The following is a 25,541-nucleotide window of genomic DNA, read 5'->3' as shown; positions in this document are numbered from 1 at the left end:
TTCTGTCCAACGTGCTGATAGACATCCTGCGCCACAATAGGAGGCAATCTTAGTCTGGCATGGAGCCATTGTCGTCTCTAATAGAATGGACTGAGAGGTGAAGCGCTATTGATTCAGCTGACTGAGAGAGAGAGAGAAGAGAGGCAGAGAGACAGAGCGAGTGGACAATGAAGGAGAGAACGAGAGGCTGTTGACACCTGGCCGAGAGAGACGGTGAATTTACGTGAAACGAGGCCGCCCGAAACCCCCTCCCCCCCACGGGTCAGATGTAGTGGCCAGACAGATGGCAGGAGAAAAGGAGCACGTATCAATAATGAAGGAGTGCGGGTTGATTTCCTCCTGTTGCCTCAGCTGATCAAAGATCCTACATATTGGATTTGAGAGGAAGTGAGCGAGAACGGGCATAAGAAAGGAGAAAATAGAAAATGGGACAAAGCAATAAAGGAGGTGAGATCGTGCAAGGCACAGGGAGGAGAGGAGGTGAGGAAAGTCATTTAAGATGGAAAAAGATGAAAGAAAAGGAATAAATGTGAACGCAGAAGAAGGGAAGGAAAAAGGAAAATAAAGCCACAATTCCTATCCTTGTCACAAATGTATCCCATGGTAAAAAGAAAGGTAAAAAAGAGATCTAACTAAAGAACAATCAGTCACAAACATAACATGCAGTGCAGCATGGAACAAAATGAAACACCAGGGAACAAAACAAAGCCGAGGACACATAATAGCATGTTCAAAACACAAAGTCAAGTCTAGTCTCATTAGCACCTCCAAAGTGTTGGAAAAGACAAATAAATGGAGAGGGAGATATATGGGTAAATATGCTAATTCAAAGGAATAGGAGGGGAAAGGAAATCAGTAATAGAGAGAGGGGGTGGTAGTGGATGGAAGAAGAGTGAGATGAGAAATTTAAGTAAGCACCTACAAACACAAGTCTTGAATAACTATCCAATGCATTACCTGTTTGTTTTTCTTCTGTGATTATGCTGTAAACATTTATGCTTTCCTAACAATACAAAAGTGCAATAAATAAGTATCCCTTATGAGTTGAAAAATCAAGATAGAGGGATGGATTGATGGATAGTATACATATAAATGGATGGATGGCTGAATAGATGGATGTATAGCTAGATACATGGATGGATGGAAAGATGTGTGTAAAGGTGGATGGATGGATGACTGCCAGCTTCGGTGCCTCTGGATTCTCATTTCTATCACCTGACTCATTCCTCTCGATCCAAACGTGACGTTGAATTTTACCGAAAGATGAGATCAGTTCAAACACTCCCTACAGAATTATTCCACTGGAAAGATGATCCTATATAAGCTCAAAGAAGACTCCTTTAAAACAGCGCAGTTTGTGCGCCAAACTTGCAATAGCTTTTCAAGTGGAGGGGAGAGATTTTGATGGACACTAAAGTCGCTCAAGGCTGGAGGATGACAAACAATGTTGTGGAGAAAGCCAAACTGAAAGAAAATGTGAGGCAGCAGTTTATAATAATGAAAGAAAAAATAAAGGAGAAAACATGAGAGAATGAGACTGATTCAAAAGCAATAAAGACGCTGAGGGGAAGAAAAAGACGAAGAGAGGAGGGGGGGGCGGAGAAAAAGTGAGAGAGAATGGTTGCCAGAAGCTTCGATGATGCAAATGTAATTACTACTACTGGGCCTCACACTGGCGTAGCACCTCGCCACATTACCACGGGCTGGTGGAAGGAAGGAGCTAGAGAGGGCGACAATGTATGAATATAGAATTGAAAACAACAAGAAAGGGGGACCAGGAAGGCTGATGGGCTTTGGCGTAGAAGTGGGGCTTGGCAATTATCGCCTTAAGAATTTTTTGAGACCAATATTGAAATCTATATTTAATAATAAAAGATGATTTTTTTTTTTCCTTTTGTGTCACTGTGACCAATCTCTACATTGAGCTCTGCTGTTGTTTTCTCCGTTTTCTGCCTCGACATTACAAAAACATCTCCAATAAGTTGATTTATCACTTATCGATGTAGCTCATTTCTCAATCTAACCCTAGTTGTTGAAACCTGAAGCCCATAATGGCGAGATGACTGTGAAATGGCCCACGTCGAAGCGAGGGAGGGTGGATTAAGGAATTCTCTTGCTGGAGTGATCATAGGAACGACAAAAAGGAGTGATCATAGGAACGACGAAAAGGAGTGATCATAGGAACGACGAAAAGGAGTGATCATAGGAACGACAAAAAGGAGTGATCATAGGAACGACGAAAAGGAGTGATCATAGGAACGACGAAAAGGAGTGATCATAGGAACGACGAAAAGGAGTGATCATAGGAACGACAAAAAGGAGTGATCATAGGAACGACGAAAAGGAGTGATCATAGGAACAACAAAAAGGAGTGATCATAGGAACGACAAAAAGGAGTGATCATAGGAACGACGAAAAGGAGTGATCATAGGAACAACAAAAAGGAGTGATAATAGGAACGACGAAAAGGAGGGATAATAGGAATGAAAGAAAGGAGGGATAATAGGAACGACGAAAAGGAGTGATAATAGAAACAACAAAAAGGAGTGATAATAGGAACGACGAAAAGGAGGGATAATAGGAATGAAAGAAAGGAGGGATAATAGGAACGACGAAAAGGAGTGATAATAGGAATGACAGAAAGGAGTGATAATAGGAATGAGGAAAAGGAGGAGAGAATGTGGTTGCTGCCCTTCTGGCCACTGAGGGACTGAGGAGGACACACAGGTCTTGGTTCTGCTGAGCCTGAAGGACACCTGGAGCTGTTATTTGCTAAATGACTTCTCTCTCTGTCTTTGCGTGTGTGTGTGTGTGTGTGTGTGTGTGTACGCACGTCTTTCTCCCCTTCTCATTTTCTCTCTCCATCTGTTGGATAGCTTGCCACATCAGCTGTTCTCCAGCCACACTGAAATGACCTCTCAAGGAAACGTAATCCATGTGTGGGAAGAGTAGTCTGAGGGGGGGGGGTTAATAGTCCGGTTCAGTTATTGTCACCCAATATATTGCGATTATACTTTTATTGAGTCATCCTGTTTGCTATTTGTCAAAAGGGACGTTCACAACAGCACCACTCAGTCCCCTTTTGTTGCATTTGGAGTTAAGCTGTAATGTACGTGTGAGTTTGTGGATTTGTGTTTTTTTCAACTCATCTTCAACCGCTTATTCAGGGTTTTTGTCAACCTGAATGTAGTTTTAACACGGCAATTAGGCCTTTAACATCTACAATGCCACACTGGAAAAGTGACCTTCAGTAAAGGACATTGCTCTATTGTGTGACAGCCTTAAAAATATAAAATACATAAATAATTGAAGTGCTCTTGTTTATTTTATTCTATACAATGTCTCGTAAAAGAAAAATGTGAAGAAATAAGTGGATCCGTCAGAAGAGGTCAAAGTTGTAAAAGTGGTTCCTGATCCCTTATCTTGCACATTTTGAACAAACACAGCTTCACGTGGTGCGAAAGCTCCAAAATCCAAGCAATATTTATTCTCTTTGTCTGACAAAAACAGGCCCAGAGTCCCAATGTTGCCAAACAGAATATAATTATTCAACTGTTCCTTTCAGTTTCACAGGTTAGCGGGTAGTTTGTCTGCAGTATTTCAGCTAAAAGCATGAAGTATAAGAGATTGAGAGCCTCCGTTTCCCCCTGTAAATGGAACCGCTGTCCATAGTGACCCTGTCTGGTTCTCCTTCTCTTCAGGACAACTACACGTTTGCCCAGCCGGGCATCCAGAAGAAAGTCCAGGCACTGGAGGAGCTCGTCAGCAGGATAGATGGTGAGTGATCGGCTCTCTGTCCGTCCATCCGACCCTACACACACACCCATCCATCTATATTATCATACAACCATTCATACACCCACACTCTCATTAGCCAGCCAGCCAGCCAGTCAGTCCATCCACCCTTTCCCTTTCAGTCGTTTTCATGCCGTAAACGTGACCCCAAACGTGTAATAACGTCTCACTTTAATCTGTGATTAATCTGGACACAGAAGCCCGTGCTAAAGCGTGCACACACACATACACACAGAGGATGATTTTTTTTTTTTTAAGTTACGTTTCCTCAGCTAGGCAACAGGAAGAGAGAAGTCAGATCACTTCAGAGACTCTCGTTAAAGAGACGCCGCTGACTTTTAACCAGCGCCTTGTCATCGCTCTGAGAGCAGATGAACCAGCGCTGTCAGCTCCCAGAATTCCCTGCCTCTTTCCCTGCAGAGGTCGTGCAGTTTGCGTCACCAGGCGGATATTTTCGAACGGATGGGACTAGGGAGCTCAGGGTGCTTCCGGCCCCCGGGTGAAGGGGGGGATAGGTGTGGGTGGAAGAGTACTGCAATGACGCAGAGCTGGATGAAAATGTACAAAGTATTTTATTCCACTCAGTTTTCTTCTTTTTTCCTTTTTCCTTGTTTTTTTATTTTTTTAACACAAACAAATTCATGTGTTAGAACTGAATGCGTGAGTAGGAAGTAATGTTTGCTTTCACGCCTTGATTCTTCTGCAATTAATAATTACGTGACACTGCGATTACGGTTTGTCATTCCGCTCGGCTGTCAGGGGAAATGTGAGCGTGTTGGTGATTATTAGCACACAAATAATAGCCTGCTGAGGGCTATATGTTAATATATGCACACTGAGCGTGCTCCAACTTAGAGCTAAAAGCAGCTCTGCTAATTAACACTGCGCCCCCTCCCCCCTCCTCACGTTATCAAAACAACAAATGTGTTAACAGCGTTTGACTTTCCGTGTGGACTTACCTCTGCCGCTGGTGTGCCATACGTAGCGGGCGGCTAGTGCGGGGTGCAAAACGAGGTCCTTCTTCTTGGTGCAGCGCGACCATTCTGTCAGCCGCTCCGTCGGGGGGGGGGAAAGAATGTGAGCCAAGTGGATGGTAGGGTTGTGTGTGGGAGCCGTGTGTGTGTGTCAGCGTAAGTTAGCGCGCCTATGCTGGCCTGTCGGTGTGATGGGCACAGAGTCAACGTGCCGATAGAGAGGCCACGTTGTGCGAGTGCACTTTTTTTGTTTTCTGCCTGTGAAAAAGAAACTGATATAATGTAAGTTTGTGCACAGCAGTGTGCGTTTTGTCTCTGTTTAGAAAAGATAAATTGACAAAATGAAGAGGCCCCCCCCCCCCCCCCCCTCTTACCGGGCCACACCCCCGCAAAGAAGAAAGTGACTTGACATTTTTATCTTATTCCATAAGTGCCCTGTCATCATAGCTGGGCCAAGCCCTTTTCTACCTCGCCAGCTTGACATTACACCTCTAATGAGATCACAGATAGCTTTTATCTTGTGTTACGGGATTGTTTTTCGCCCCGCTGTCGACACAGCATCTGTTTCGGGAACAATGGCCTCTCATCTCTTCCAAAATTACCTATCAGCGCTTATCAGATGTAGGAGAATCGTATTTCCTCATCATTTGTACTGTCTATTGTTTTGTCTATGCGTTTTGTATGTTTCTTTTGAGAACATTCATTGCATTACCAGCACTCATTGTGCTTAATACTTAGTACTTAATTGTGGCACCAAATGTCTCGCCAAATGAACAATTGCAGCTACCTTCCCAAAAAGGCCAAAGGGAAACGCCTGAGCTGCTGCTGTGGGACCAGATCAGCAGGTACCTCACAGATAACTGACCCAGCTATTTGTCAGCGTCGAACAGATATCCGATGTCAGTATCGCTGCATCTCAAAGGGACACTGAGACCAACAGCGAAACAATAAAAAGGACCTGAATGTGAGCTTTGTTTGTGTTCCATTGGCTACCTGTTTGTTGACTACATGAGAGGATTTTTTTTAAATGATAATTTGCCTGTTTAAATAATAGTGAGCCTCCAAGTTAATATTGTTTTTTACATCTGGGCGCAATAGGGAAGGCTCTTAGGTACCGTTTGACAGGAGTTTCCATACTTCTTGATAACGAATCTGATCCAGCTCGAGCAGTTGACGCGGTAATTTGGCCCAGTATTTGAAATAGAAACAATCCTTAAAAGGATTGTTTGCAGTACGGGGTCAGTAGGGATGGGACATAGCTGATCCCTACTGCTTCTTTAAAGCACTGCACCTACCTCCTCCTGGTCAGCTGGAAGGAAAACACTCACACACTGTACATTCACAGAGATATTGCTTTATGCCCATATCGCCGCTCTCCGTCACCTGGTAAATCTTTTAGCACACTGAGGGAGAACAAAAACTACTCTGGATTTGTGCCGTGGGGTCACAGCCGTGTTTTCAAATAAATTATCTTCCCCCTTCGCCTCCCCCTTTTTCTTTAGTTCTCGTAACCTAACTTTTTTTTTTTTTTAACTCTTCCCCCTTTAAAGGGCACATTTGATGGAAGTAGAGAAAATGATGTACCCAGGAGAAAAATATTGTAATCGTCAGTCAGCTAAGCTAGTAATGGCTTCACAACGCCATGATTTCATGAGTCACCAATAGATGATAAAGTTTCCGGCATAACGGGAATAACAATAATAATAGTAGTCCTGTAATAGCTAAATGAAAAAGTGTTCTGGCTGTGGAGGCATTGACGAAGGCGCCCGTCTCTAGCTTATGGCACAGCTAAAAGATACTTTTGAGGTAGTGTTGTTGCCAGTGTTCTCTGAATATTCATGCTATTGTTCTTTCTTCTGTGAATCTAGTGCTGTAGTGTGAGCTCTGTTTGATGTCAAAGTAAGGAAGCAAATCATTTAAAAAAAAGTGTTGAATTAATTTAGCTGAAGTCAGTGGATGACTCGTTTGGAGGGCTTTTACTTGTCTCATACAGCTTGCCCCCCCCCCCCCCACCAATCAGACTCCCTCTCCGTGTAATCATCCCACTTGTAATAAGTAACGCTAACTCCCATTAGCATGGCCTTGCGTTAGCACGTGCACCCCTTCGTCAGACAAGCCACTTTGTCGCCGCGCCTGTTACGTCTCTCGCTCTGATCTCTTCTTCTCTCCCTCGTCTTTCTCCGTGAATTCGGCTGCAGGCGAGTGCATTAGAACTAGATCATCAACATGCAAATTGCCCAAAGGTGAATGTATTCCCTGCAAATGAGGGGAGTCGCTTGCGGCCCGAGTTGTGTAAAAAGGCTGGCAGGCGGATGGTGAGACCGTATTGCATAATGGAAGGCAGAAACGGGCTGCAGTGTTTCTATGGGTTTGAAAAGAAAACAGATCTTTTGCCCTTTTCTAGCAGCAGTTGCCTTTTGAAGTGGCTATTTAATATGTGTGACAGGCCTTGTATATTAACAAATGAGGGGGGGGGGGTGATTTGTGTATGAATTCGGAGCCGTGTGTGACAGAAGACGTGGGGATTTGTGTGTTTCCGCTCTTTAAAGCTGCTCGGGGTTCTTCACAATCGGGATCTTTCCCCATCTCCCTCAAACCGCTACAACCTGGGTGCACTCCGCCTCGCAGCAGATGAACATTCCTTGACATTCTTAAAATAATTTCAATTGTTTTGTTCAATAAATCCACACCTGTCTCTCAAATATGTTGCATCAAACCTGAATTTGATTCCAGTTGTGTTTTTGATCTTGGCCACTAATTTATTGAATGCTACTTGAGCATTCTAACGAACACTTATTACCCTCATGCCATTTGCACTTTTCTGAACTTGACAGAGTTTGCATCCCCAGATATAAGTACAAAAGGCCTACTGCTCCTGGTGTTTTCATCCAGCTGGTTTCACATCATTATTATTATTATTATTATTATTTTCATCCGGCACGGATACAGGGCGGAGCGAAGCACCGTTGATGTTTGACATTGCACACACGTGTAGCGTATGCAGAGCGACACCATGACAACACGTCTGATCCACGATTGCTGAAGGGTCCCTTGGGCAATCAGTGACAGATGTGTGACCTTCTGCTTGTTTATTGTGTGAGAGGAATAAGTAAGCATGTATCACGACAGTGAGCTCCATCTCCCGTACTTGACTTGGTTATTAAAGATGTTTACCTGTCATATCTGCGTCCCGTGTGACGGACCAGAGAAAAGAAGATATTCATACCGCGGACACGTAGATATAGGTCTATGTATGAAGCGTGCATGTTAGATAAGCACATCCCATGACAGCCTGGTTGTCTTTAAATACTGAGCTGGATTAGATCTTCCTGTTTTTAGACCAAATGTTGTTTTCTACAGCAGCAACTCGAAATGTTTACGACCGCCAAAGAGACTCTACAAACCTCTCGCTGGAAACAAATCAAACCAATGTAAATAAACAAGACTGGTATTGTGGAGTGAAGCTGATGAAGGATGCAGTCACCTCCCCAACAGGACCTCGCTGCCTGGTTTGAGTCCGTTGGATTTGTTTGAATTGATGCTAAAGCTGGCAAGCTTGGGGAGGGAGAGAGGGGTGGAGAAAGGTGAATGTGAACGAGAATGTTCTCTTTTATATATTTACAGGGACAGGAAGGGATGGGAATTTGTTTGAACAGACCGAGTGAAATGGTGAAAGAAAAAGTAACAATCACAGTCAGAAGTATGTTTGGTATCGAGAAGGGAAGGAATCTGCTGATTTGGCCCCATCAGCAGAATCCTGTGCGGCGCTCACTTGTCACTGCACGACCTCTGACCCCGTGCTGTCCACCCGCGCTCCCCCCGGCCGCGGGGTCGAGCCGCCATCATGGCTTAACCGCTCTAAGCCCCCCCACAACAAGGCTACCCAGCATGCCGAGTCAGGGGCCAGCTGGGCTGCAGCCAAAGAGTTTAAAAGGCACAAGTTTAACGCCTTGGTTCATTTCATTCGTATGTCCTTCATGCTTTTATTTTCTTTTTGATCTGTTTTGTTTTATGATTATTCACTTCTGTCCGCCTCATCTTTCTCTTCCTCCCCTGCTTTCCTCACCTCCTCGCCTCCTCTCCTCCTCTGCCCTCTGTCCATTTGCTTTCCTCCCCTCTCTACTCTCCTGCCCTCCCGTTTCTCCTCTCCTCTCTCCTCCCCTTTGCTTTCCTCCACTTTACCCTGCCCTTCGGTCTCCCGTCCTTTCCCACTGTGATAACTCCTCGTGACAAACGACCCTTCCTCCCACGCTCCCCCCGCCGCGCTCCTCTCCCTCCCTGTGTTTGGTGGAGTCGCTAATATTAGGCAGAGCGAGTTCATTAGAGTAATTTAGCATTGTCTAAAGTTGTTCCACTCTCTCCCTCTCTGTTTGGCAGCTAGCGCAGATCTGTCACCATGATGCATTAGCTGTTAATGAGCTGGCCTTGTTTATGCTTTTACAGCAGCGCGTGATAATTAAACTGCAGAGACGAGCGTGAAATAATCGCTTTGTGTTTACTTCGCGCACCGCTCATGTGGTGGAGTGTGTGCGGGATTGTCAAAAATGCACGTGGGACATGCATTTCGGTGACAGGTGCCATTTGTGTGTGCGCTTGAAAACAAGCACTAATGTATATGTTATCGGTCAAAAATACCCTGCACATGGTTTCACCCACTAAAGCTTTATTAAAGCTGTATATATTTGTGGGTGTGTGTCAGTCAGCCCTGATTAACACTGTGAGGGAAGAGGATGCTATAGCCCCCCACACTCCCGACCCAACTCTCTTTTTCTCATAGATTATCTGACAGCTCTTTAATTACAGCTCTTTTGTGAAGTGAGCGTGTGTATGTGTGTGTTTGTGTGCCTGTGTGTGTTTGTGAGGGAGAGAGAGTTTCACTGTCGCGTTGACAATGGAAGAGGTCGATGAATGCTGAGCGCTTTTTCTTATCTTTTTGTCATGTAAAGAAGCATAAAACAAACATTCATCAAGAGCAGAGAAGAGGAACAATGGCGTCCCTTCTCACGTCCTCACACTCGGCGGCTCTCCAGCCGGCATGTCCGCGTCTCAAAAGCCCGCCGGGGTCTTCAATTTATGTTGAGATCGGCAGATTTAACGCAGCTCTCTCTCTCTCGGTGTCTCTGTACTTCAACCTTGACTGATGATTTGTAAACGGGCTATTAATGGTAGCGAGAGGGAAGTTAGATTGCAGTTATGTGCACAGAACCTTCACATTGTGTGATATTTTATGTCTAAGACTATGAGCCACGGGCCTACAATATACATCTTATCATATTGGATGATAGACCGTTTTTGGTTCTGTTTTTTCACTGTATAGATATATAAATGTACATATTAAAAAATAATTCTTTGTCCAATTAACCAGCTTCTCTTGTGAGTTGTTTTTTATGCCCTTCTGCATGAAATCAATAGCGACAGTGAAGGCACATTCTTACATGATTAATATTAAAACGTTGGATAGTCAAATATCTGCCATTCTCCTTAGTAACTTGACGCATTTTTACCATATCACTGTTTAAATGTTGTTGTTTTCTAATTCTTGCTGAAATGTCATGTAAACACTGTAAAACCGAGGGAATGAGGCTAAACAAGAAAGTCAGTTTGAAACATCTGAGGGTCCAGCGAGTATTTGTTTTTAATTGGGTTAAAGTCAGTGCTGAGCTTGTGCAATATTAAAATCCCTCTACTTTCCCCTGTCAGAAAAAAAGAAGATTTTATTAAAACGCTGCAGGGGTTCGAACAGGTTTATGCACGGAATGACCTTGCATGACAAAGATAGACAAAATAAAGTTTTAATTGGCTTGTATTGAAAGTAAAGGCTTTTGATAAGGCTGTGATATAAAGATGTCGTCTGTCCTCCCCTCCGGGTGCTTTGAACTAACTGTAGGTGCACTCTGTTTAGGTGGCACGTTTTCTTTTCATTGATCTTTACGCGGAGCATTGAAACCTCAATCTATGGCCGATCAACTTTTTTTTTTGTAATCAGAATGATTTTTTCTCTATTTTTCGACAGAGTCCGTGCACCGCCACATGCAGCAGTACGAGGTGGAGTACCTGCAGTTTGCCTTCCGCTGGATGAACAACCTCCTGATGAGGGAGCTGCCACTGCGCTGCACCATCAGACTGTGGGACACCTACCAGGTAATGCGGACACACACACACACACACACACACACACACAGGAAGAGCTACTCCAGTTGAGCTTTTGTTACCCGTCCACGTCCGTCTCTCTGGCTTTGCCTATGATCTCAGACTCAAGCGAACCATCTGATAATGACATCAGTGATTTCCTCTGGAGCAATGCTTTTGTTACTCCTACCAAAATGATCCATGCTTCTGACAAATGCACACTTTACTTGTTAGTTTGAGGAGCAGTTGATTTGTTCAGAGAGGTTTAAAAAAAGCAAAAAGCAATATAAGACCCTTGCTACTAAGGGATTGCAAAGGATTAGTTAATTCAGTAATGAAACAAAAGGGCCTTTTCGTGCATGAAACAAATCTAAAGTGTGCTTTAATTTTATGGCTACTCTGTTCTTTTGTGCAACGTGTCAAAGTAAAGCCCATTACTGTGTTGACCTAGATGTGTAAATGTGTGCGTGCGTGTGTGAGAGAGAGCGAGCGGGATCTTAATCCCATAACACACTTGAACCTGCTTTTTCCATTGGCCTTTTCCATTTACACGTGTCAATAACACCCAATGTCTGCTTTCCATTCGGCGGGGTGCGTGCACAGGCCTGGAACCTGTGTGGGTGTAGTCCAGGACTCCTGAGTACATTTGATGGATTTTCCATTTGATGCAGAGGTCGAGTGTAGGAGATGTGTGTTTGATGAGACGGGCAGGGTGGAGAGAAGCGGCCCGAAGACCAATTCAGAGCCCAGGCTGCAGTTCCTGAACCGCATGTTGTCATTCCTTGTTTAGATGGCGAAGTATGAAATGCACATGTTCTTTTCACATTCACCCAGAAACATTTGCGTGGGGCTCAAAAAGCTGACATTTTCCACCATAAAGGCTTTCACACACCTCAGGGCGAGATGGATGAATAGCGAGAAAATGCAGAGTACTTGTAAATCTGTGACTTCTGTACTTTTTCAAATTAAAGTTAGGAAAGGATTTGCAGATGCTTGCATGTTTCAAGCTTTTATTGTGAAAAGTATTTGAATTTGCCATCGGTTTGGTCGTACCCTGTTGTAGAGATTCTGAGTGTAGAAGATTGTCAGCTACTCACAATGTGATTGGTGGAGCTGGAGTAAAAAGCGGTAAATTGAGGATGAAAGGGGAAGAGAAGGCAAAAGGTTTGACGGTGTGAAGCAAACGAGAGAAACAAATAGGAAACTTCAAGGTGGAAAGTAGAAAGACTTGGTTTTAGTGCTTAGTCCAATCTTTGAAAAATCGTACCTCGGATGAATAAACACCAAATAGATCTGGTCTAAATCTTTCTGAACTTTAAGTGACTGAACTTTCGGGGCGGAGTGAAATAGATTGCAGCTGACGGGAGAAAGCCACGTAACTTTTCGTGCTTTACCCGCGTTAAGAATCTCGCGGCCTTTTCTGTGTCAGATGTAGTTAGTGTTAGCACCTTCGGATGCTGATAGAACTCCACTGCTGGCTTGTAAGGAAACATTCTTTACTAATTGTGTTAAACGTTTTACGTTACCGCGAGCTCATGGTGGAGCAAAAGGAAAATGTTTTAATCATCTCAGGAAACGTCTTGAAAGTTTGCATTATTAAAATTTAGAGCACTGCCATATGAGCACTTAAACCTTAAATCTTGAATCCAGGAATTTTCCGCTTTACCATCGCCTCCAAATATTTATGTTAACATAACCCTGCCTTTTTGATAATTAATAACACGACTGGGAGTTTGTGTTCGCTTTGATGACGATTACAAGTGCATTTAAAGCCGACCGTGACAGACTTTAATGTCTTCTCTCCGGCCTGTGTGGCTCCGTGTGGATCCCAGTAGTCGTCAGTTGAGATTTGGGCAACTTTCTTTTTTTTGTTTTATGATCAATTATAATCGATTAGTCCCCCAGTTCTGTGCACGTCGTCATTAGGAAGCCGAGGAGAGAACACCGGCTGCCGTATATTTTTATGGACCCACTTTCCATCCTCCAATATATACATATTGTCGTTGTGAATTACTCCAGTGGAGAACTGGCACAAAATGATTACATCTCCCATTCAAGTGTTTCTTTCTGGGGCATTTTGGACTGAACCGAAGCCAGCTGCTTTTGCTTCATTGATAGACAGAAGGAGAGAGGTGAACACATGATGAGATTGTCTCCGTACATGCATCGGGAGAACAGAGCAGGAGCGCGTGACCTTCCCAGCCCTCTCGATTATTCTGATCAAGTAAAGCTGGAAAGTTCACCTCTGCCGTCTCCATCACTCGCACAAGCCGTCATTGTTCATACGGCAGTGGGTGACAGCGCAGAGACAAATCAAATTGCCGTCCTGCTGGAAGATGGAATGAAAAAAGATTGAAAGAAAGCCTAATGAGAAATAATCTAGTCAGATTTACGTCGTAACACACATAAAAGCTTGACCAGACATTTAATTGCAACTCCGGCGTCATTTTTGGAATGTGATTTACATCGTGTTGTCAGAACACTTATGGATGAATTAAAGCCACTTTTCAGTGGTTCAGTTTCAAGTTCTATTTATCAAGACTCGAGCGGCTCGATCCACGCAGGTGATTTACACAGAATGTTGTGATTGGACGGCGCCTGGGGAACCGGGGGACACGCGGCGCTTTGTGGATGACGAGGTCCTGCTCGCCCGCGTTAGACGGTGACCCGTCCCAGCATGCACTGGGCTGGCCGGAGTATTCTGCTGGAAAGTCTGGATGGCCTAGTGGTGGTGAGGGGTACGCGTTTAGATGGGGAGGGGGGTGGGTGGACTGCACCCATGTGACCGTCTCAAAAAATAGAAAAGTCTGGTATGAATGATTCAAAAAGCGTTGGGTTTGTTTGTTGTGACTTGACTGCAGCCCAAGTACACGTTGTACTTTTATCCCATGCTCTGAATATTTATTCTTTTTTTACAATGCCGTCTGGATCGACCACAACTGTATCTTTCCTCGTCACGCATGGCCCTCGTCGTCATAATCGCCCACGAGTGCTGCTCCTGAGCGCCAGTCGATCCAAACGGTGCGCCAGCCGAGTCGAGATTCGGAGCGCTCGACTAATTGGACACGCGCCGCAAAAAGAGCTCCCGGTGCGTGTTTTCATCCTGTTGTTGCACAAAGTTGCTTCTTCCGCAGACCTCTGCTGCTCTTGAAACCATTAAAACCTTTGGATGCATTATTCATCAACGTCGGAACAACCTGGATTTTTCTTTTTACCAGAATAATGCCGCTGTTCTTTTTTTTTTCTTCTTTTTTTTGTCAGTGAAACACCGAAAATTTCGGCCTCGCCGGGGACGAAAAACATGATTCACAAATAGATAATAGGCCGAGAGACATTGCCCTTTGCCACTGAACCCTTGTGTGTGCGTTTGTGTGTTTTCCAGGAGAGATTTTAACCTGAACGTTGTAAAGTCCTCCCTCTGCGGCGCGGCCATCTGTTCAGTATCCGCATCCAGCCTCTTCTGTCTGCTCTCCCATATCCATTTTGGTCCTTTGTTTTTTCCTTTTCTTTTTGTCAATTCTGCCCTCAGCCCAAATCACTTCAACCCCCCACCCCGCCAAACTCACTTTTTCTCCATTTGTCACTGTTGATCTCATGACGGAGAGGAGAGGGAGAAAACATGAGTGATGTGGAGAGAAACACGCTCACACATGGAAAGACACACACCTTTTCTCCCCCTCACACACACACACACACACACACACACACACACACACACACACACAGACGGAGAGACAGACAGGGACCAAATTATCCCTGTGGCGTGGAGCATGAAATTAGCAAGTAGCTCAGTGTGGCAGCATTAGCATGGCTGTTAAAGGGAGACCGTGACACTTTTCGGGGGTTGTGAAATATGGTCCTTTTCCATATGGACGCTTGTCGTTACCGGGCAGGGAGCTGCTCGGTGTTGTAAGTGGCCACGTTTGAAACCATTGGGCAAGATGTGATTAAATGTGTTGATTTGTGGCGCAAAAAGAAGACGTAGCCATTTACTGCAACAAGAGTCAGAAGATTAGCTCCGAGTGAGGTTAAACAGCATGAACCAAGTGAATAACACACACAGCGGTCCCTGGGTGCTGTTTTGATTCCACTTCAGGTTACTTTAAACTCTACTGCATCTCATTTCAACGTATGCCAATATTTCAAAGGACCAAATGAATGACGATTGACAAAAGAAGCTCCAGTTTCTGTGGTTTTGTGCTGAATAAAAAAACAAAACAATGAAAAAGGTTGAAATATTGTCCCTTTAGGTCCCTTTTTTTCATGCACATATTGAGATATCTGATTAATTGAAATTAATTAATCAGCATATCATGTAATTATTTGAAAAAAGATTAAACTACTCGTTCCAAATGACCACCAAAAGACTGTTCACACATAAATCAATCACTGTTAACAATCTAGTAATGAATTAGGTGATCAATATTCACATGGGCCATTACCTGCAGAGTGAGCACTTCCCCTAGTGGTATTCAAAGTAAATGCATAGTTTTACTTAAGTAAAGGCTATAATTATTTCTACATCTGACCTCAATATGTGTTCTCCTTCAGCCTTAGTCAAATGTATTCAGTTCTTATATTGTTAAGGTCGATTTTCTTTTGTTTAATCATATTTTGAAGGCTCCATTTTCTAAAATCGAAAGGGATGAAAGAAACTGAATTGGTCTCAAAGATTTCTCTGCAGGATATTGATTATTGATCCCTATCAAGCTATCTATTTGAGTTTACATATTTCTATCCACCATACCAGGTTTCACATGCCTGAGATCTACTCGTATAACCTGAAGTGTACATGTTTCCTCGTGTGCCTTTTCCCTTCTCACTATTCCTAAAAACAGCTTTACAAAACCCAAATTAAATTGTTGTATGGCAGGGAGTATTCTCCACAAAGATTCATTCAGTCGGACTGCCGTGGAGATGAATGATGGGAACGAAAGAGCTTATTTTTCAGTAAAACAAATGCTCCCATCAGAGCATTTCTTTCATAGCATTCTTTAATCAAAGAATACTATTTTCAAGCCAAGAAATATAAGCTTTGTAAATGCCGCGCTTCAGATCTTAATATCTTTATCTGACCACACCAGGTTTGCATGCACTCTTAAGAATAAACCACCTGCCTGCAAACGAAATGGGAGGGAGAGTGTGTGAGCACCCCAGAGGGAAGTGGCCCGCCTCACCTTTAGCACCTCTGTGTCTCCTGTCTGTAGTGAGGGTCCGCCTCGCAGTTACGTCCAACAATCAGGCAAGCCTCTGCAGAGTGGACCTTGATCTCTCTCACACACACACACACACACACACACACACACGCCCACACTTAACTTTCTCCTCTCTCTGTACCCCCTGTTGCACTGCTGCTGACCTAAGCATCAATAATTATCCCTCGTTGTCTTTTATTGTTCGATTCTGCGATCTGAAATGGAGCAACTCGATGGGAATTCTGATATTATTTCACGGTGCGTTTTTTTTCCTCCCCTTTGATTAACCTTAGTCCATGGCAATTTAAAATGTAGCCTTAAGCTAGGAGAGAGAAGCACCCATATAGAAACTATGCTTAGGTTCATTTTGAATATAACATTAGCAACAGCCATTCCTGTGGCATTCGCTCCCCCTATTTTCTTGCATTTTAAATAGATTCCACCAGAGGCCTGTCTTCCCCGTATTCATTTGCTCCGAGATCTCTCACTGTAATTTACATTTCGCTAAGCCCCTTCTTTGCCTTCAATTGGTGCTTTAAATGTACGCTGTAGTCACACACACCCTATCTCAGCCCTGAGGGCCCAGCCGACGGAGTTCTAGCTTCAGTTCCAATCTGCTCTTTTCTCATCTTGCATCACCCTCCCAGCAACGGCACCTTTTCACCCTGTCTGTAGTCGGCCCGTCAGGGTATCGAGTTATTCCCACGTCGGGCCGCTTTGTTTCAGAGCGATGACAGAACGTCAGAACGCCAGCGCAGCAGTCTGAAAGCAGCGTGACATTGCAGCGCTCTCCCGTGCACCTTTAGCCCCTTCATCCTCTCCGTACTCTCATGCACTCCCTCTTACCTCTCTCCCTGTCGGCCCTCACCCATCTCCCTCCTTTGATCGGCACCACTTGTCAGTCAGAGTCCCACCCTGCCTCAGCCAGGATGGCTGCCGTGACACATGGGGAGGGGCGGGACCAGGCATAACAATGGGGGGGGGAGAAGAGGCATAGGCAAGTTTGACAGAGATACCTTGACTCTCGTGACAAACTTTATTTTGATGGATCGTAATGATGCGAAAGCCTTCAGCTGAGCATGGATAGGGCAGGAGGGAGTGTCACAAAGAGGGAGGGAGGGAGAGAGAGAGAGGGAGACGGATTCAAGCTGTGCATTTTATTTTAATTTTTAAGTTAGTTTGGTACGCAGATCAACAAGTATTTTCATAGTCTAATCATCATAGTGTTCAATGAAGTTTTACTGACGATGTTCCTTTTGTATTAACAAGCCCCTGGATATCAATTTAAAGTATCAGTAAACAGATTTAAAACGGTAGCACTATTTAACGGTGAAGGTCATCTTTCAGAGGCCACCAGCGTGTTTGGGGAGTATTTTGGCTTCTCTGTCAATTCTAATGACGGAGTAAGGCTGGTAGACAAAACAAGGGCGGTATCAAGCATGGCCACACATGTGAAGCGCCGTCATCCTGGTCTATAAGCGACAAGGTATCCCTGCAGCATCTATGAAAGGGTCTGAAGCTACTACAGCATCAATGCAGCTCTTTAACGCCATTTATGTTGTGTTTTAACTTCATTTTATATCGGATCCCTTCAATATTTTTGTTTTTATGTAAAAACTCGTTGAGAAGTAACTACTTAATAAATGGAAAGCAAAGTTATATTTGACTCCTACATGTTTTTTACTGATCTGAAAAATGATCTGAACGGTGACTCGTGATCCAAACCCGGTTTGTGATAGTGAAACTCATCAAACATAAAACTCCTTTTTTTTGTAGGCATAATTTTTGTGAACCGCCTTCAAAAAAGTGCCAACCCTATTTCAGATGCACACCAAAGTTGTGTAAACCCTTTAAATATAGGGGGGAGAGAGAGATTTTCACACTCCCAGAGAGGTCATCGAGGCCCTCGACCACAAACTCCCACAAGCATAGAGGAAAGGAAATAAGAAGTGAGAAGAACATTGTGCTGTCGTATACCAACTCGTGTGTTTGTTTGCTTCTGTTGTTTGGAATGTAGATGTGAGGTTAGACCAACAAGCCAATCACCCGTCAGTTTACAACGCACATCACGCTTCGCTGTTCACAAACACACCTACTTATTCTCTCACCACACTGTCGGATTTCTATTTCTCACTTTCTCAAACCCCCAGAAGCAAAGACAAATACTCTTGGTTGGTAAACTCATCAATTTGGTTTAACTAAATGGGTAAAGAAAGAGGAAACCCAAACAACAGGAGGATAAAATATGTCTGTGTCTTCAGAGATCGAAACACTGCAGTGTAGAAAGGGAGCTGATACACAGCTGCTATAATTTCATAAGTTTATATTTCCCCGAGTGTTCCTGCTCCACGTCTCTATCCTCCATTATTTACTTTCCTCATTCCTGGAGGGAAATTCCATTATCACAGCAGAAAGGCACTTCCTGTTAATTCCTGCAGAGTTATGGCCGGCTGTTATACGCAAACGAGCACGGTGGTTAAACAGCAGCGGTCGGTTACTCAGGGAAAAGTGGAAACGAGTTGGTGCCATCTAATTGCGATCCTGTAAATTAGATGCGAAATGTGATGAACATGGCTGGGTTATTCGAACATGTGTGCAGCCTCAGGCTCTGCTGTAGGCTCACATGGGCCAAAGAGTCCGCAGAGCTTCAGTGTCCTACGTCAAAGGGTCAGTGTCCTAAAGCTGTGAAAAGTGGGCGCATATTAACGCTCCTTCACCACCAAATGCAAATCGAAGGAGACTCATCAGGGAGCGTGCGTGAATAAATTCACATTTTAATGTTATCTACTAAGAGTGGGATTGTGATTGGTGTGTACCTTCCACTCAAGTACTTCTGTGAGTTGGGAAACACACACTCTGACACACTGATTCATGAGTGCAATCCCATATTTTAATGCCATGAGTTTTTTAAGCTCAAATAACGCCCAGCATGTAGCTGACTAAACCCTCAGATGTGCGTGCCAGAATGCATTGAGAAAAGCTCACATATTTAAAATGCTCCTTGGTATTCAATTCCACCTTTTAAGAGGGCATATATTCCCTATTCACTTACATTCAAAGGCTCTCATAATTATCCTCCCTCTGATAGAGCTCCAGAGTGAGAAAAGAAAAACGAATAGAAAAAAAAAAATGAATAGAACAAGGAACATCGAATCTTTTGTCTCTCTCGCTCTTTAATTCCCCAGCTTATTGCACAGGCATACATTATTTTTGTTTTTTTCAAAAATCCGCCAAACATAACGAGGGGGCTGAAGTGAAAAGATGTGCAGAGAAGGGATTTGTGTCGTTCTTTGTCTCCGTCGCCCTGCGAATGTGACTTTCAGGATTGTGACAGAAAATGTTTTATATCCTTCAAAGAGAAAAGGTGCAGCGGGCGGACCGGATACATCATGTAGCGATGCTTCCTAATCTCCAAATGAAATGCGCTGAAAGCTGTTTTGAGGCAACCCGAGCCCGCTGCGGGTGCAATGTTAAACTTGTTATAAATCAACATTGTAATCTCTCTTCTCCCCTCCACCCCCCCCCCCCCCCCCCCAGGCTGAACCAGAGGGCTTCTCCCATTTCCACCTCTACGTGTGCGCCGCCTTCCTGGTGAGGTGGAGGAAGGAGATTCTGGAGGAGGGAGATTTCCAGGTAGGCACGCAAAAAACGCTGCGTATAACAATCCATATGTGGCTCTGTACCCGGCGAGCGCGGCGTGTATCGATGCAGGCGCTTTCCCGGGTTGTCTCGGCTGCAGGCGGCGAGATCCAGCCCTGCGTCCCTCCCCATTAGCTCCTTGGTCATTAAGTGGGAGGTTCAAAAGTCGTCCTGAGTGCATTAGTAGATGACAGTCGACAGCTGCCAGAAGGTGACTTTGGGTTGCCAGCTCGCCGGGGGAGGGGGTGGACGGGGACCTGGCCTCTTAACAGTAACAACACGGCCTGATGGTGTCACACCGAAAACCTCAGCTCTGCTCTCTCGCTGCTCTCTCCTCTTTTCTTCCTGTTCTTGTTGCATATCATTGCTACGCTTCAGTTTGTGGGGCACCTCCAACTTCCTCAGCTGATCCTAGTTGTCTCGTCCGTACCGGTCTCAGAAAAAGTCCCAAGAAATACCAGAAATCTTTTATGAGTGCAAACTACCGAATGATCGCAGTCAGGCGAGTCTGTTTGATCAATGTGTCAAAGCTAACATGGCCTCCACACAGACCCGGTCTTTGTCCAGGTAATATTAGATGAGTGAACTCTGTAAGGATTTTTTTTTTCTTCAAATAGATTCAAAAGAACATTGGGTGAAGTAAATATTTTACAAAGGAAAGGCTGAGTAACAACGTTTTCGGGTAAAGTTTTAACCTGCACGCTTGTTAGCAAAGCCTTTTTCTTTCTTAACAAGTAACAGTTTCCCCCACAGTGGGAGAAGATTTCTATGAAAAAAAACCTTGGATCATTCTTGGTCACAACTGCCTTCATGCTGGTTTTTAGCTACTAGAATCCCAGTGTAGTGACATTATTCAGTGCTTTGGCTCTTGGTACTACCGAGGTCCTGCGTTTGAGGAATGAGGGATAAAACCATTACAATTAGAGCCTGTACAAATAGCTTAACAAATCAAAAGGCATCAATCTGTCTTTGAGGTCACTCCCACCGTGCGATACATCAGTGGACGTCTTCAAAGACTGCAGCAGTCAGATGGTAACAGCTGTGAAGAACTTGTGTTTTTTTGATGGAGGCCAGTTGATTAAAGGCGATTCAGCCAGTGAGTGAGACGCTGCAGGCATTCTGACTCTTCTGTTCTTACTTTCATGCTCGTTGCACCTCCTCTCTCACCCTTCCTCTCTTAGCCGAGTTCAAATACCATCGCTGCTTTTTGTTGGATCCAATTTCAGATGTAAGTTAAGATGATTATGGGTTTTTCTTTAACAGGATTTCTGTGGAGTTTTTTGCAGCAATGCACACAAAGTAGGCTCGCTAACCTTTGAGTTGTCAGAGTATGTCCGTTCTTCGAGAAAATGGTAGGAGGAGTAAAAATGGAAATAAGGGAGTCAATCACAGCTGACCAGAGAAACCAAACAACTGCTGCTATGATTGCCATGGAGGGTGTTGATTCCAATCCTTGCTTTTTGTGAATTGCCTCACAAATATATGGGGCTGTTGTACAAATACACATGTGTATGTGTCACAAACTGTTGTGCCTGGATGTTTTACCCGGTTAAAGAACGTTGGTTGTGAGTTATTAATTGTTGTAATATGTTATAGACACGTAAGAGAAGTAGCTCAGACCGCTGCGCGCTAAGCAGTGAGGTTCAAAAAGAGTGTGTGTGTGTGTGTGTGTGTGTGTGTGTGTGTGTGTGTGTGTGTGTGTGTGTGTGTGTGTGTGTGGGAGAGATCAATTATTCCAACTATATTGCTTTTAAAAAAAAAAAAATGTAAATATTCCTCCTCTCGACAGCTTTAGTAGTTTAACTTCAAGAGCTTCCTGCCTGGGATCCGCTGAGCCTCAGAGTAGAAACGTGGGCGTGGCAGGTTGTTAAGGGCCCGTTGAACAGCTCTTATCTGAACACGCTTCATCCAAGAAGCCTCACGGCGTCCCTTCCCTCTCGTGTTTACCATCCTTTCCCTTCCTGTCTCTCTCAGCATCTCTGTCACTCAGTATCTCGGTTGTGGCTCCGTTTTTGCCCCTCTCTCTAGGTTTCCTACTCAGTTTCATCTTTTTGCTTAGTCTTCCTGTTTGCCTTCGTCTCTTGCCTTCCGCTCTGTATTCCTTTTTCTCCCACACATATCATTGACATCATGATTAGAAGGTTTTTAGGGATGGCGATGTGTGTCAGTCAGCCGGGCCGCCGATTCTGTTCCGTCTTACCATGTTATCATTTCAAACATAAAAAACAAAAGCAATCATACCATCGTTGGCAAATCCTGTTTTTATTTTTTTCTTTAACAAAAAAACTCTGCAATTACGACACACTTTACATTTTATAAAAACCAGGGAATGATGAGTTTTCTTCTATCTGGATCAGCCAGTCCAAGTTTCCACTTATTTTGTGAAATATCTCCTATGTAATAGATGGTTGGCCGCAACATTTTGTTCAGGTATCCATGATCCCCAGATGATAAATCATACTGAAAGATCCCTAAAATGCTACCTTGAAGATGTCTAAAATCACTGCCGTAAAAGAAAAATGACAACAGTTGAACAAATTGTCATAGTTCTGAGAATAACAGACCTGGGTCATCCCTTGACTGTTCTGAAGCACCATCAGGGGGTTACATGAGTGTTTTTAGTGAAAGGTCTCAACAAGTTGTAACATTTTTCACAACACACACTCACAGAAACAGCGTGCCCTTCAAGCAAAACTAATGAATCTTTTCAACCTGTCGTCATCAATCTGTATTTTTTTAATCTCCCTCCTCTAGAGGCCACATAAATGTGCAGCAGCTTGTTAGCACAGTGCAACATTATTAACTCGTTGTTTTGTGCAATAGCTGGAAAGGACGGTTCTGATTGATTTGCGCGTTGATGGGTTGGGAACCTGTGCTCGTCCCCCTGAAATGCATCAACGACAAAGATGCAGGCATACTAGATTGAAAAGTTGCAGGTTTAAAAGTCTCAAACTATTGCAGTGTAGTTACTCACTGTGCACAAGTGCGAGCTAATTACCCCTGATGTAAGACATAGGACTCGGGGAGCGGCAATGTACGACAAACCGCTGGTGAGTTAACTGGCTCCGGGGTCCTGGGGGGGGGACACCGATAATGAATTCACTTATACTTTTAATTTAAAACCCCATTGCGGAAAGCAATTTCAAAAGCGAAGATACATGCATTGTTATCCAACGTAGTCAGGAGAGTAAGCGTGAGTCTGCACTCCTGGTCGTGGGATTGGATTGGTTAAGCTGCTAAATGAAAAGCAGGAGGAGTTTGGCCCTCCCCGAGCAATCTGCCTTCCAGCGGTCCACCTCAGCTGGCACACGCCTGCAAACGGCAGGCCCCGGACTGCTCGGATGACTTTTGGCATCCACCAACACGCGCACACATTTTTATAAATGCATTTTCTCCCACAGACCCTCGGTGACACGGCTACCTACACCTGCTCCTACGCGCTTCTCTCTCACGCCGTACGTTTCTACTCTCATGTTCACGTTTGGACGCAGAGTGCACCGAGACGTTGCGCGTTTTTCTTTGCGGTTAGCCGGGCCGGGGGGGGGGGGGCTTAGTTCACCATCGGTCGGTGCCGCCCGCAGACGCCAACAGGGGCCGCTGCAAAGCCGCGATTGCGAAGAAGCCTCCGTGAGCCTGGAGCGCGCGGATGAGACGACACGGCCGTCTGCATTCGGAAAACGCCTCGAGGCTCGGATGCATCGAATAACCTTGTTTTTCAGCGGCATTTTGAAATGGAGTAATAAGACACAACCCGACAGCCCAAAATTCTGACTTGTCAGGCTTTAGCGCAAATGTCAACTTGTTATGCATGCCAGAATGAAGGGAATCATTTCTCTGTTTGCCATTTAGCCGTTTTGCAATATATTTCCCAACGTGACTGCCTGTGAGAGTCGTTCAATTTACCAACCTCACATTTGCAATATTTCCTGGCTTTTAAGCAGGAATATTTAACTGCCTGTACAACCTCTTATTTGCTTGTATATATTTATATCTCGTCAACTCATGCCTCTTCATTTTTTTTTTTCCCTCAAAGAGTTCGGCGTACCCACGTAAGATTCAGGTCATTGGAGTTGGCATTGATGAGCCTCAGAAGAGCTGCGTTTCCTAGAGAGGCAAATACCTGCATGCACGCACGCTAGGTTCTCCATATGCTCCCTGTCTCCATCTCTAGGGCTTATTGACATGCACAACTCCTATCGACATGTTTTTTTATGCATCAGTGCACCTTTACGTGCACCACAAGGCCCCTTCTGCACGAAGCAATGTAGACCTGCAGGAAAACATATCAGTCGTTCAACAGACATTTTCTTGAGGCATACAGCCCGCCTACTCTTGCTCTGTTATAATAATAATAATAATTATCATTATAACAATAAATAGGATGCGTGCAGCGAGCATATTATAGTCCTTGCACATAATAAAAGGTCTGTGTTTCGTGTTTTTCGGGCGAGCGTGTGGCGTCGACATCAAACCCAACCAACATTTGCATTTGTCGGCGTCAATTTCAAGGCCTTCAGCAGGAACTTCTTGATCTTGGGCCATCCTGCAGTTTCCCTGAGACTTCATTAGTAAGCGTCGCTGTGCGGTCCCCGTCGTGAGGTCCAGCCTACCCCCCCCCCCCCCCCCCCCCCTCCCTCTCCCTCGTCGCGATCGTTAATGTGAGGCCAAGCGGTTGTGTGACAGCAAACCCATTAGTCGGCCGCGCTCGCAACCCGACTGTCCTAAAAGTTTTCCCGCCGACGTGCCGAAGGAGGCAAAGTGAGGAAAGAAGGCGGCGGGTGGAGGAGTGAAGGAGGGATGCCAAGATTTGTTTTCCCTTTAATTAATGGTGTGTGAAAGACTGTGGACCTTTTGTAAATGTCAGCGTCTGTCCTCAGATCAGCTACGTGTGGAGAACGCCCCGGGTTAGGCTGCCTCGGCGATAGAGGAAAGGAGGGCACTCCAGAGGAACTGGAGTGTTCTGGAAATGTCAGCACTATTTCAGCGGGAACATTTTGAGATGGATTCTTATATTCTACAAAAGATGTAAAACTACTAATTAACTCTGGAACTCAACTTGGGAAATGATTGTTTGCTAGTTAGTTGACTACAGTACTTTTTTGTCTGTAGTGATGTGTTTCATTTGAAGCCTCATTTAGTCACTGCAGCATCTGCAAATACAATTTACTAGAGCCCAGATGACAGGTTTTTAAAACTGAAAGCCTTATTAGAGAGTGAAATAAAACTTCCAATACATTCATGCAGAGAAACCCAAATCAGTTAATTGGGTTGCTGTCTTCAGCCCTGTTTTTTTATTTTGAGGAGACGTGGTATGTAATTAACTTGTTTTCAACATGAAAACCATGCGCTCAAACTATTGCTGTGCTTGGCAACACATTTTACAAAGATCTTTTAGTTTTATGTATTTTTAGGGACAAACTAAACTCACTCGGTCTAATTATCAGAACAAAGTGCGTCGCTGTCATGACGCCAGGACAAATGCTTGAGAACTGGAACTCTGCTTGGTTTAATCGTGACGTCTGGTCGCTCTACTTGAGCTTACCAACCCAAATGCTGCAGTGAGTTTCAAACGATCTTGTTTTCTTGTATTTCTGTTGTTTTATGACGCGATATGATCAAATGAAATCAATGCCTCAGTCAGTACCTGCATCATCCATGTGTGTAAGTCACAAGTCACTTACTAATTACTTACTGATGAGGCTTGGAAGGAGGATTATATTCATCGTTCAGGTAATGGTAGTAATAGTTGGTGTAGATCATCATGGACACACGTTGCAGCTTGATCCCTCCTCTGATTAATTCCACCTCC

At 44.3% G+C, this 25,541-nt stretch overlaps 1 protein-coding gene across 3 annotated transcripts in view; it reads left to right on the top strand.

Annotated features, from left to right (window-relative positions):
• tbc1d22a (TBC1 domain family, member 22a) overlaps nucleotides 1-25,541 on the top strand; it is an 83,647-nt gene that overhangs the window by 48,215 nt on the left and 9,891 nt on the right. For all 3 annotated transcript variants that reach the window (XM_037460120.2, XM_037460121.2, XM_037460119.2), the window contains 3 exons: nucleotides 3,702-3,777; nucleotides 10,783-10,910; nucleotides 19,631-19,726. In XM_037460120.2, the coding sequence (XP_037316017.2) occupies nucleotides 3,702-3,777; nucleotides 10,783-10,910; nucleotides 19,631-19,726 (300 nt within the window). The remainder of the gene's footprint in view (nucleotides 1-3,701; nucleotides 3,778-10,782; nucleotides 10,911-19,630; nucleotides 19,727-25,541) is intronic.

This window comes from Pungitius pungitius, chromosome 2 (assembly GCF_949316345.1).
Source record: "Pungitius pungitius chromosome 2, fPunPun2.1, whole genome shotgun sequence".
Taxonomy (NCBI): Eukaryota; Metazoa; Chordata; class Actinopteri; order Perciformes; family Gasterosteidae; genus Pungitius; species Pungitius pungitius.
This window is presented reverse-complemented; position numbering and strand designations above follow the sequence as displayed.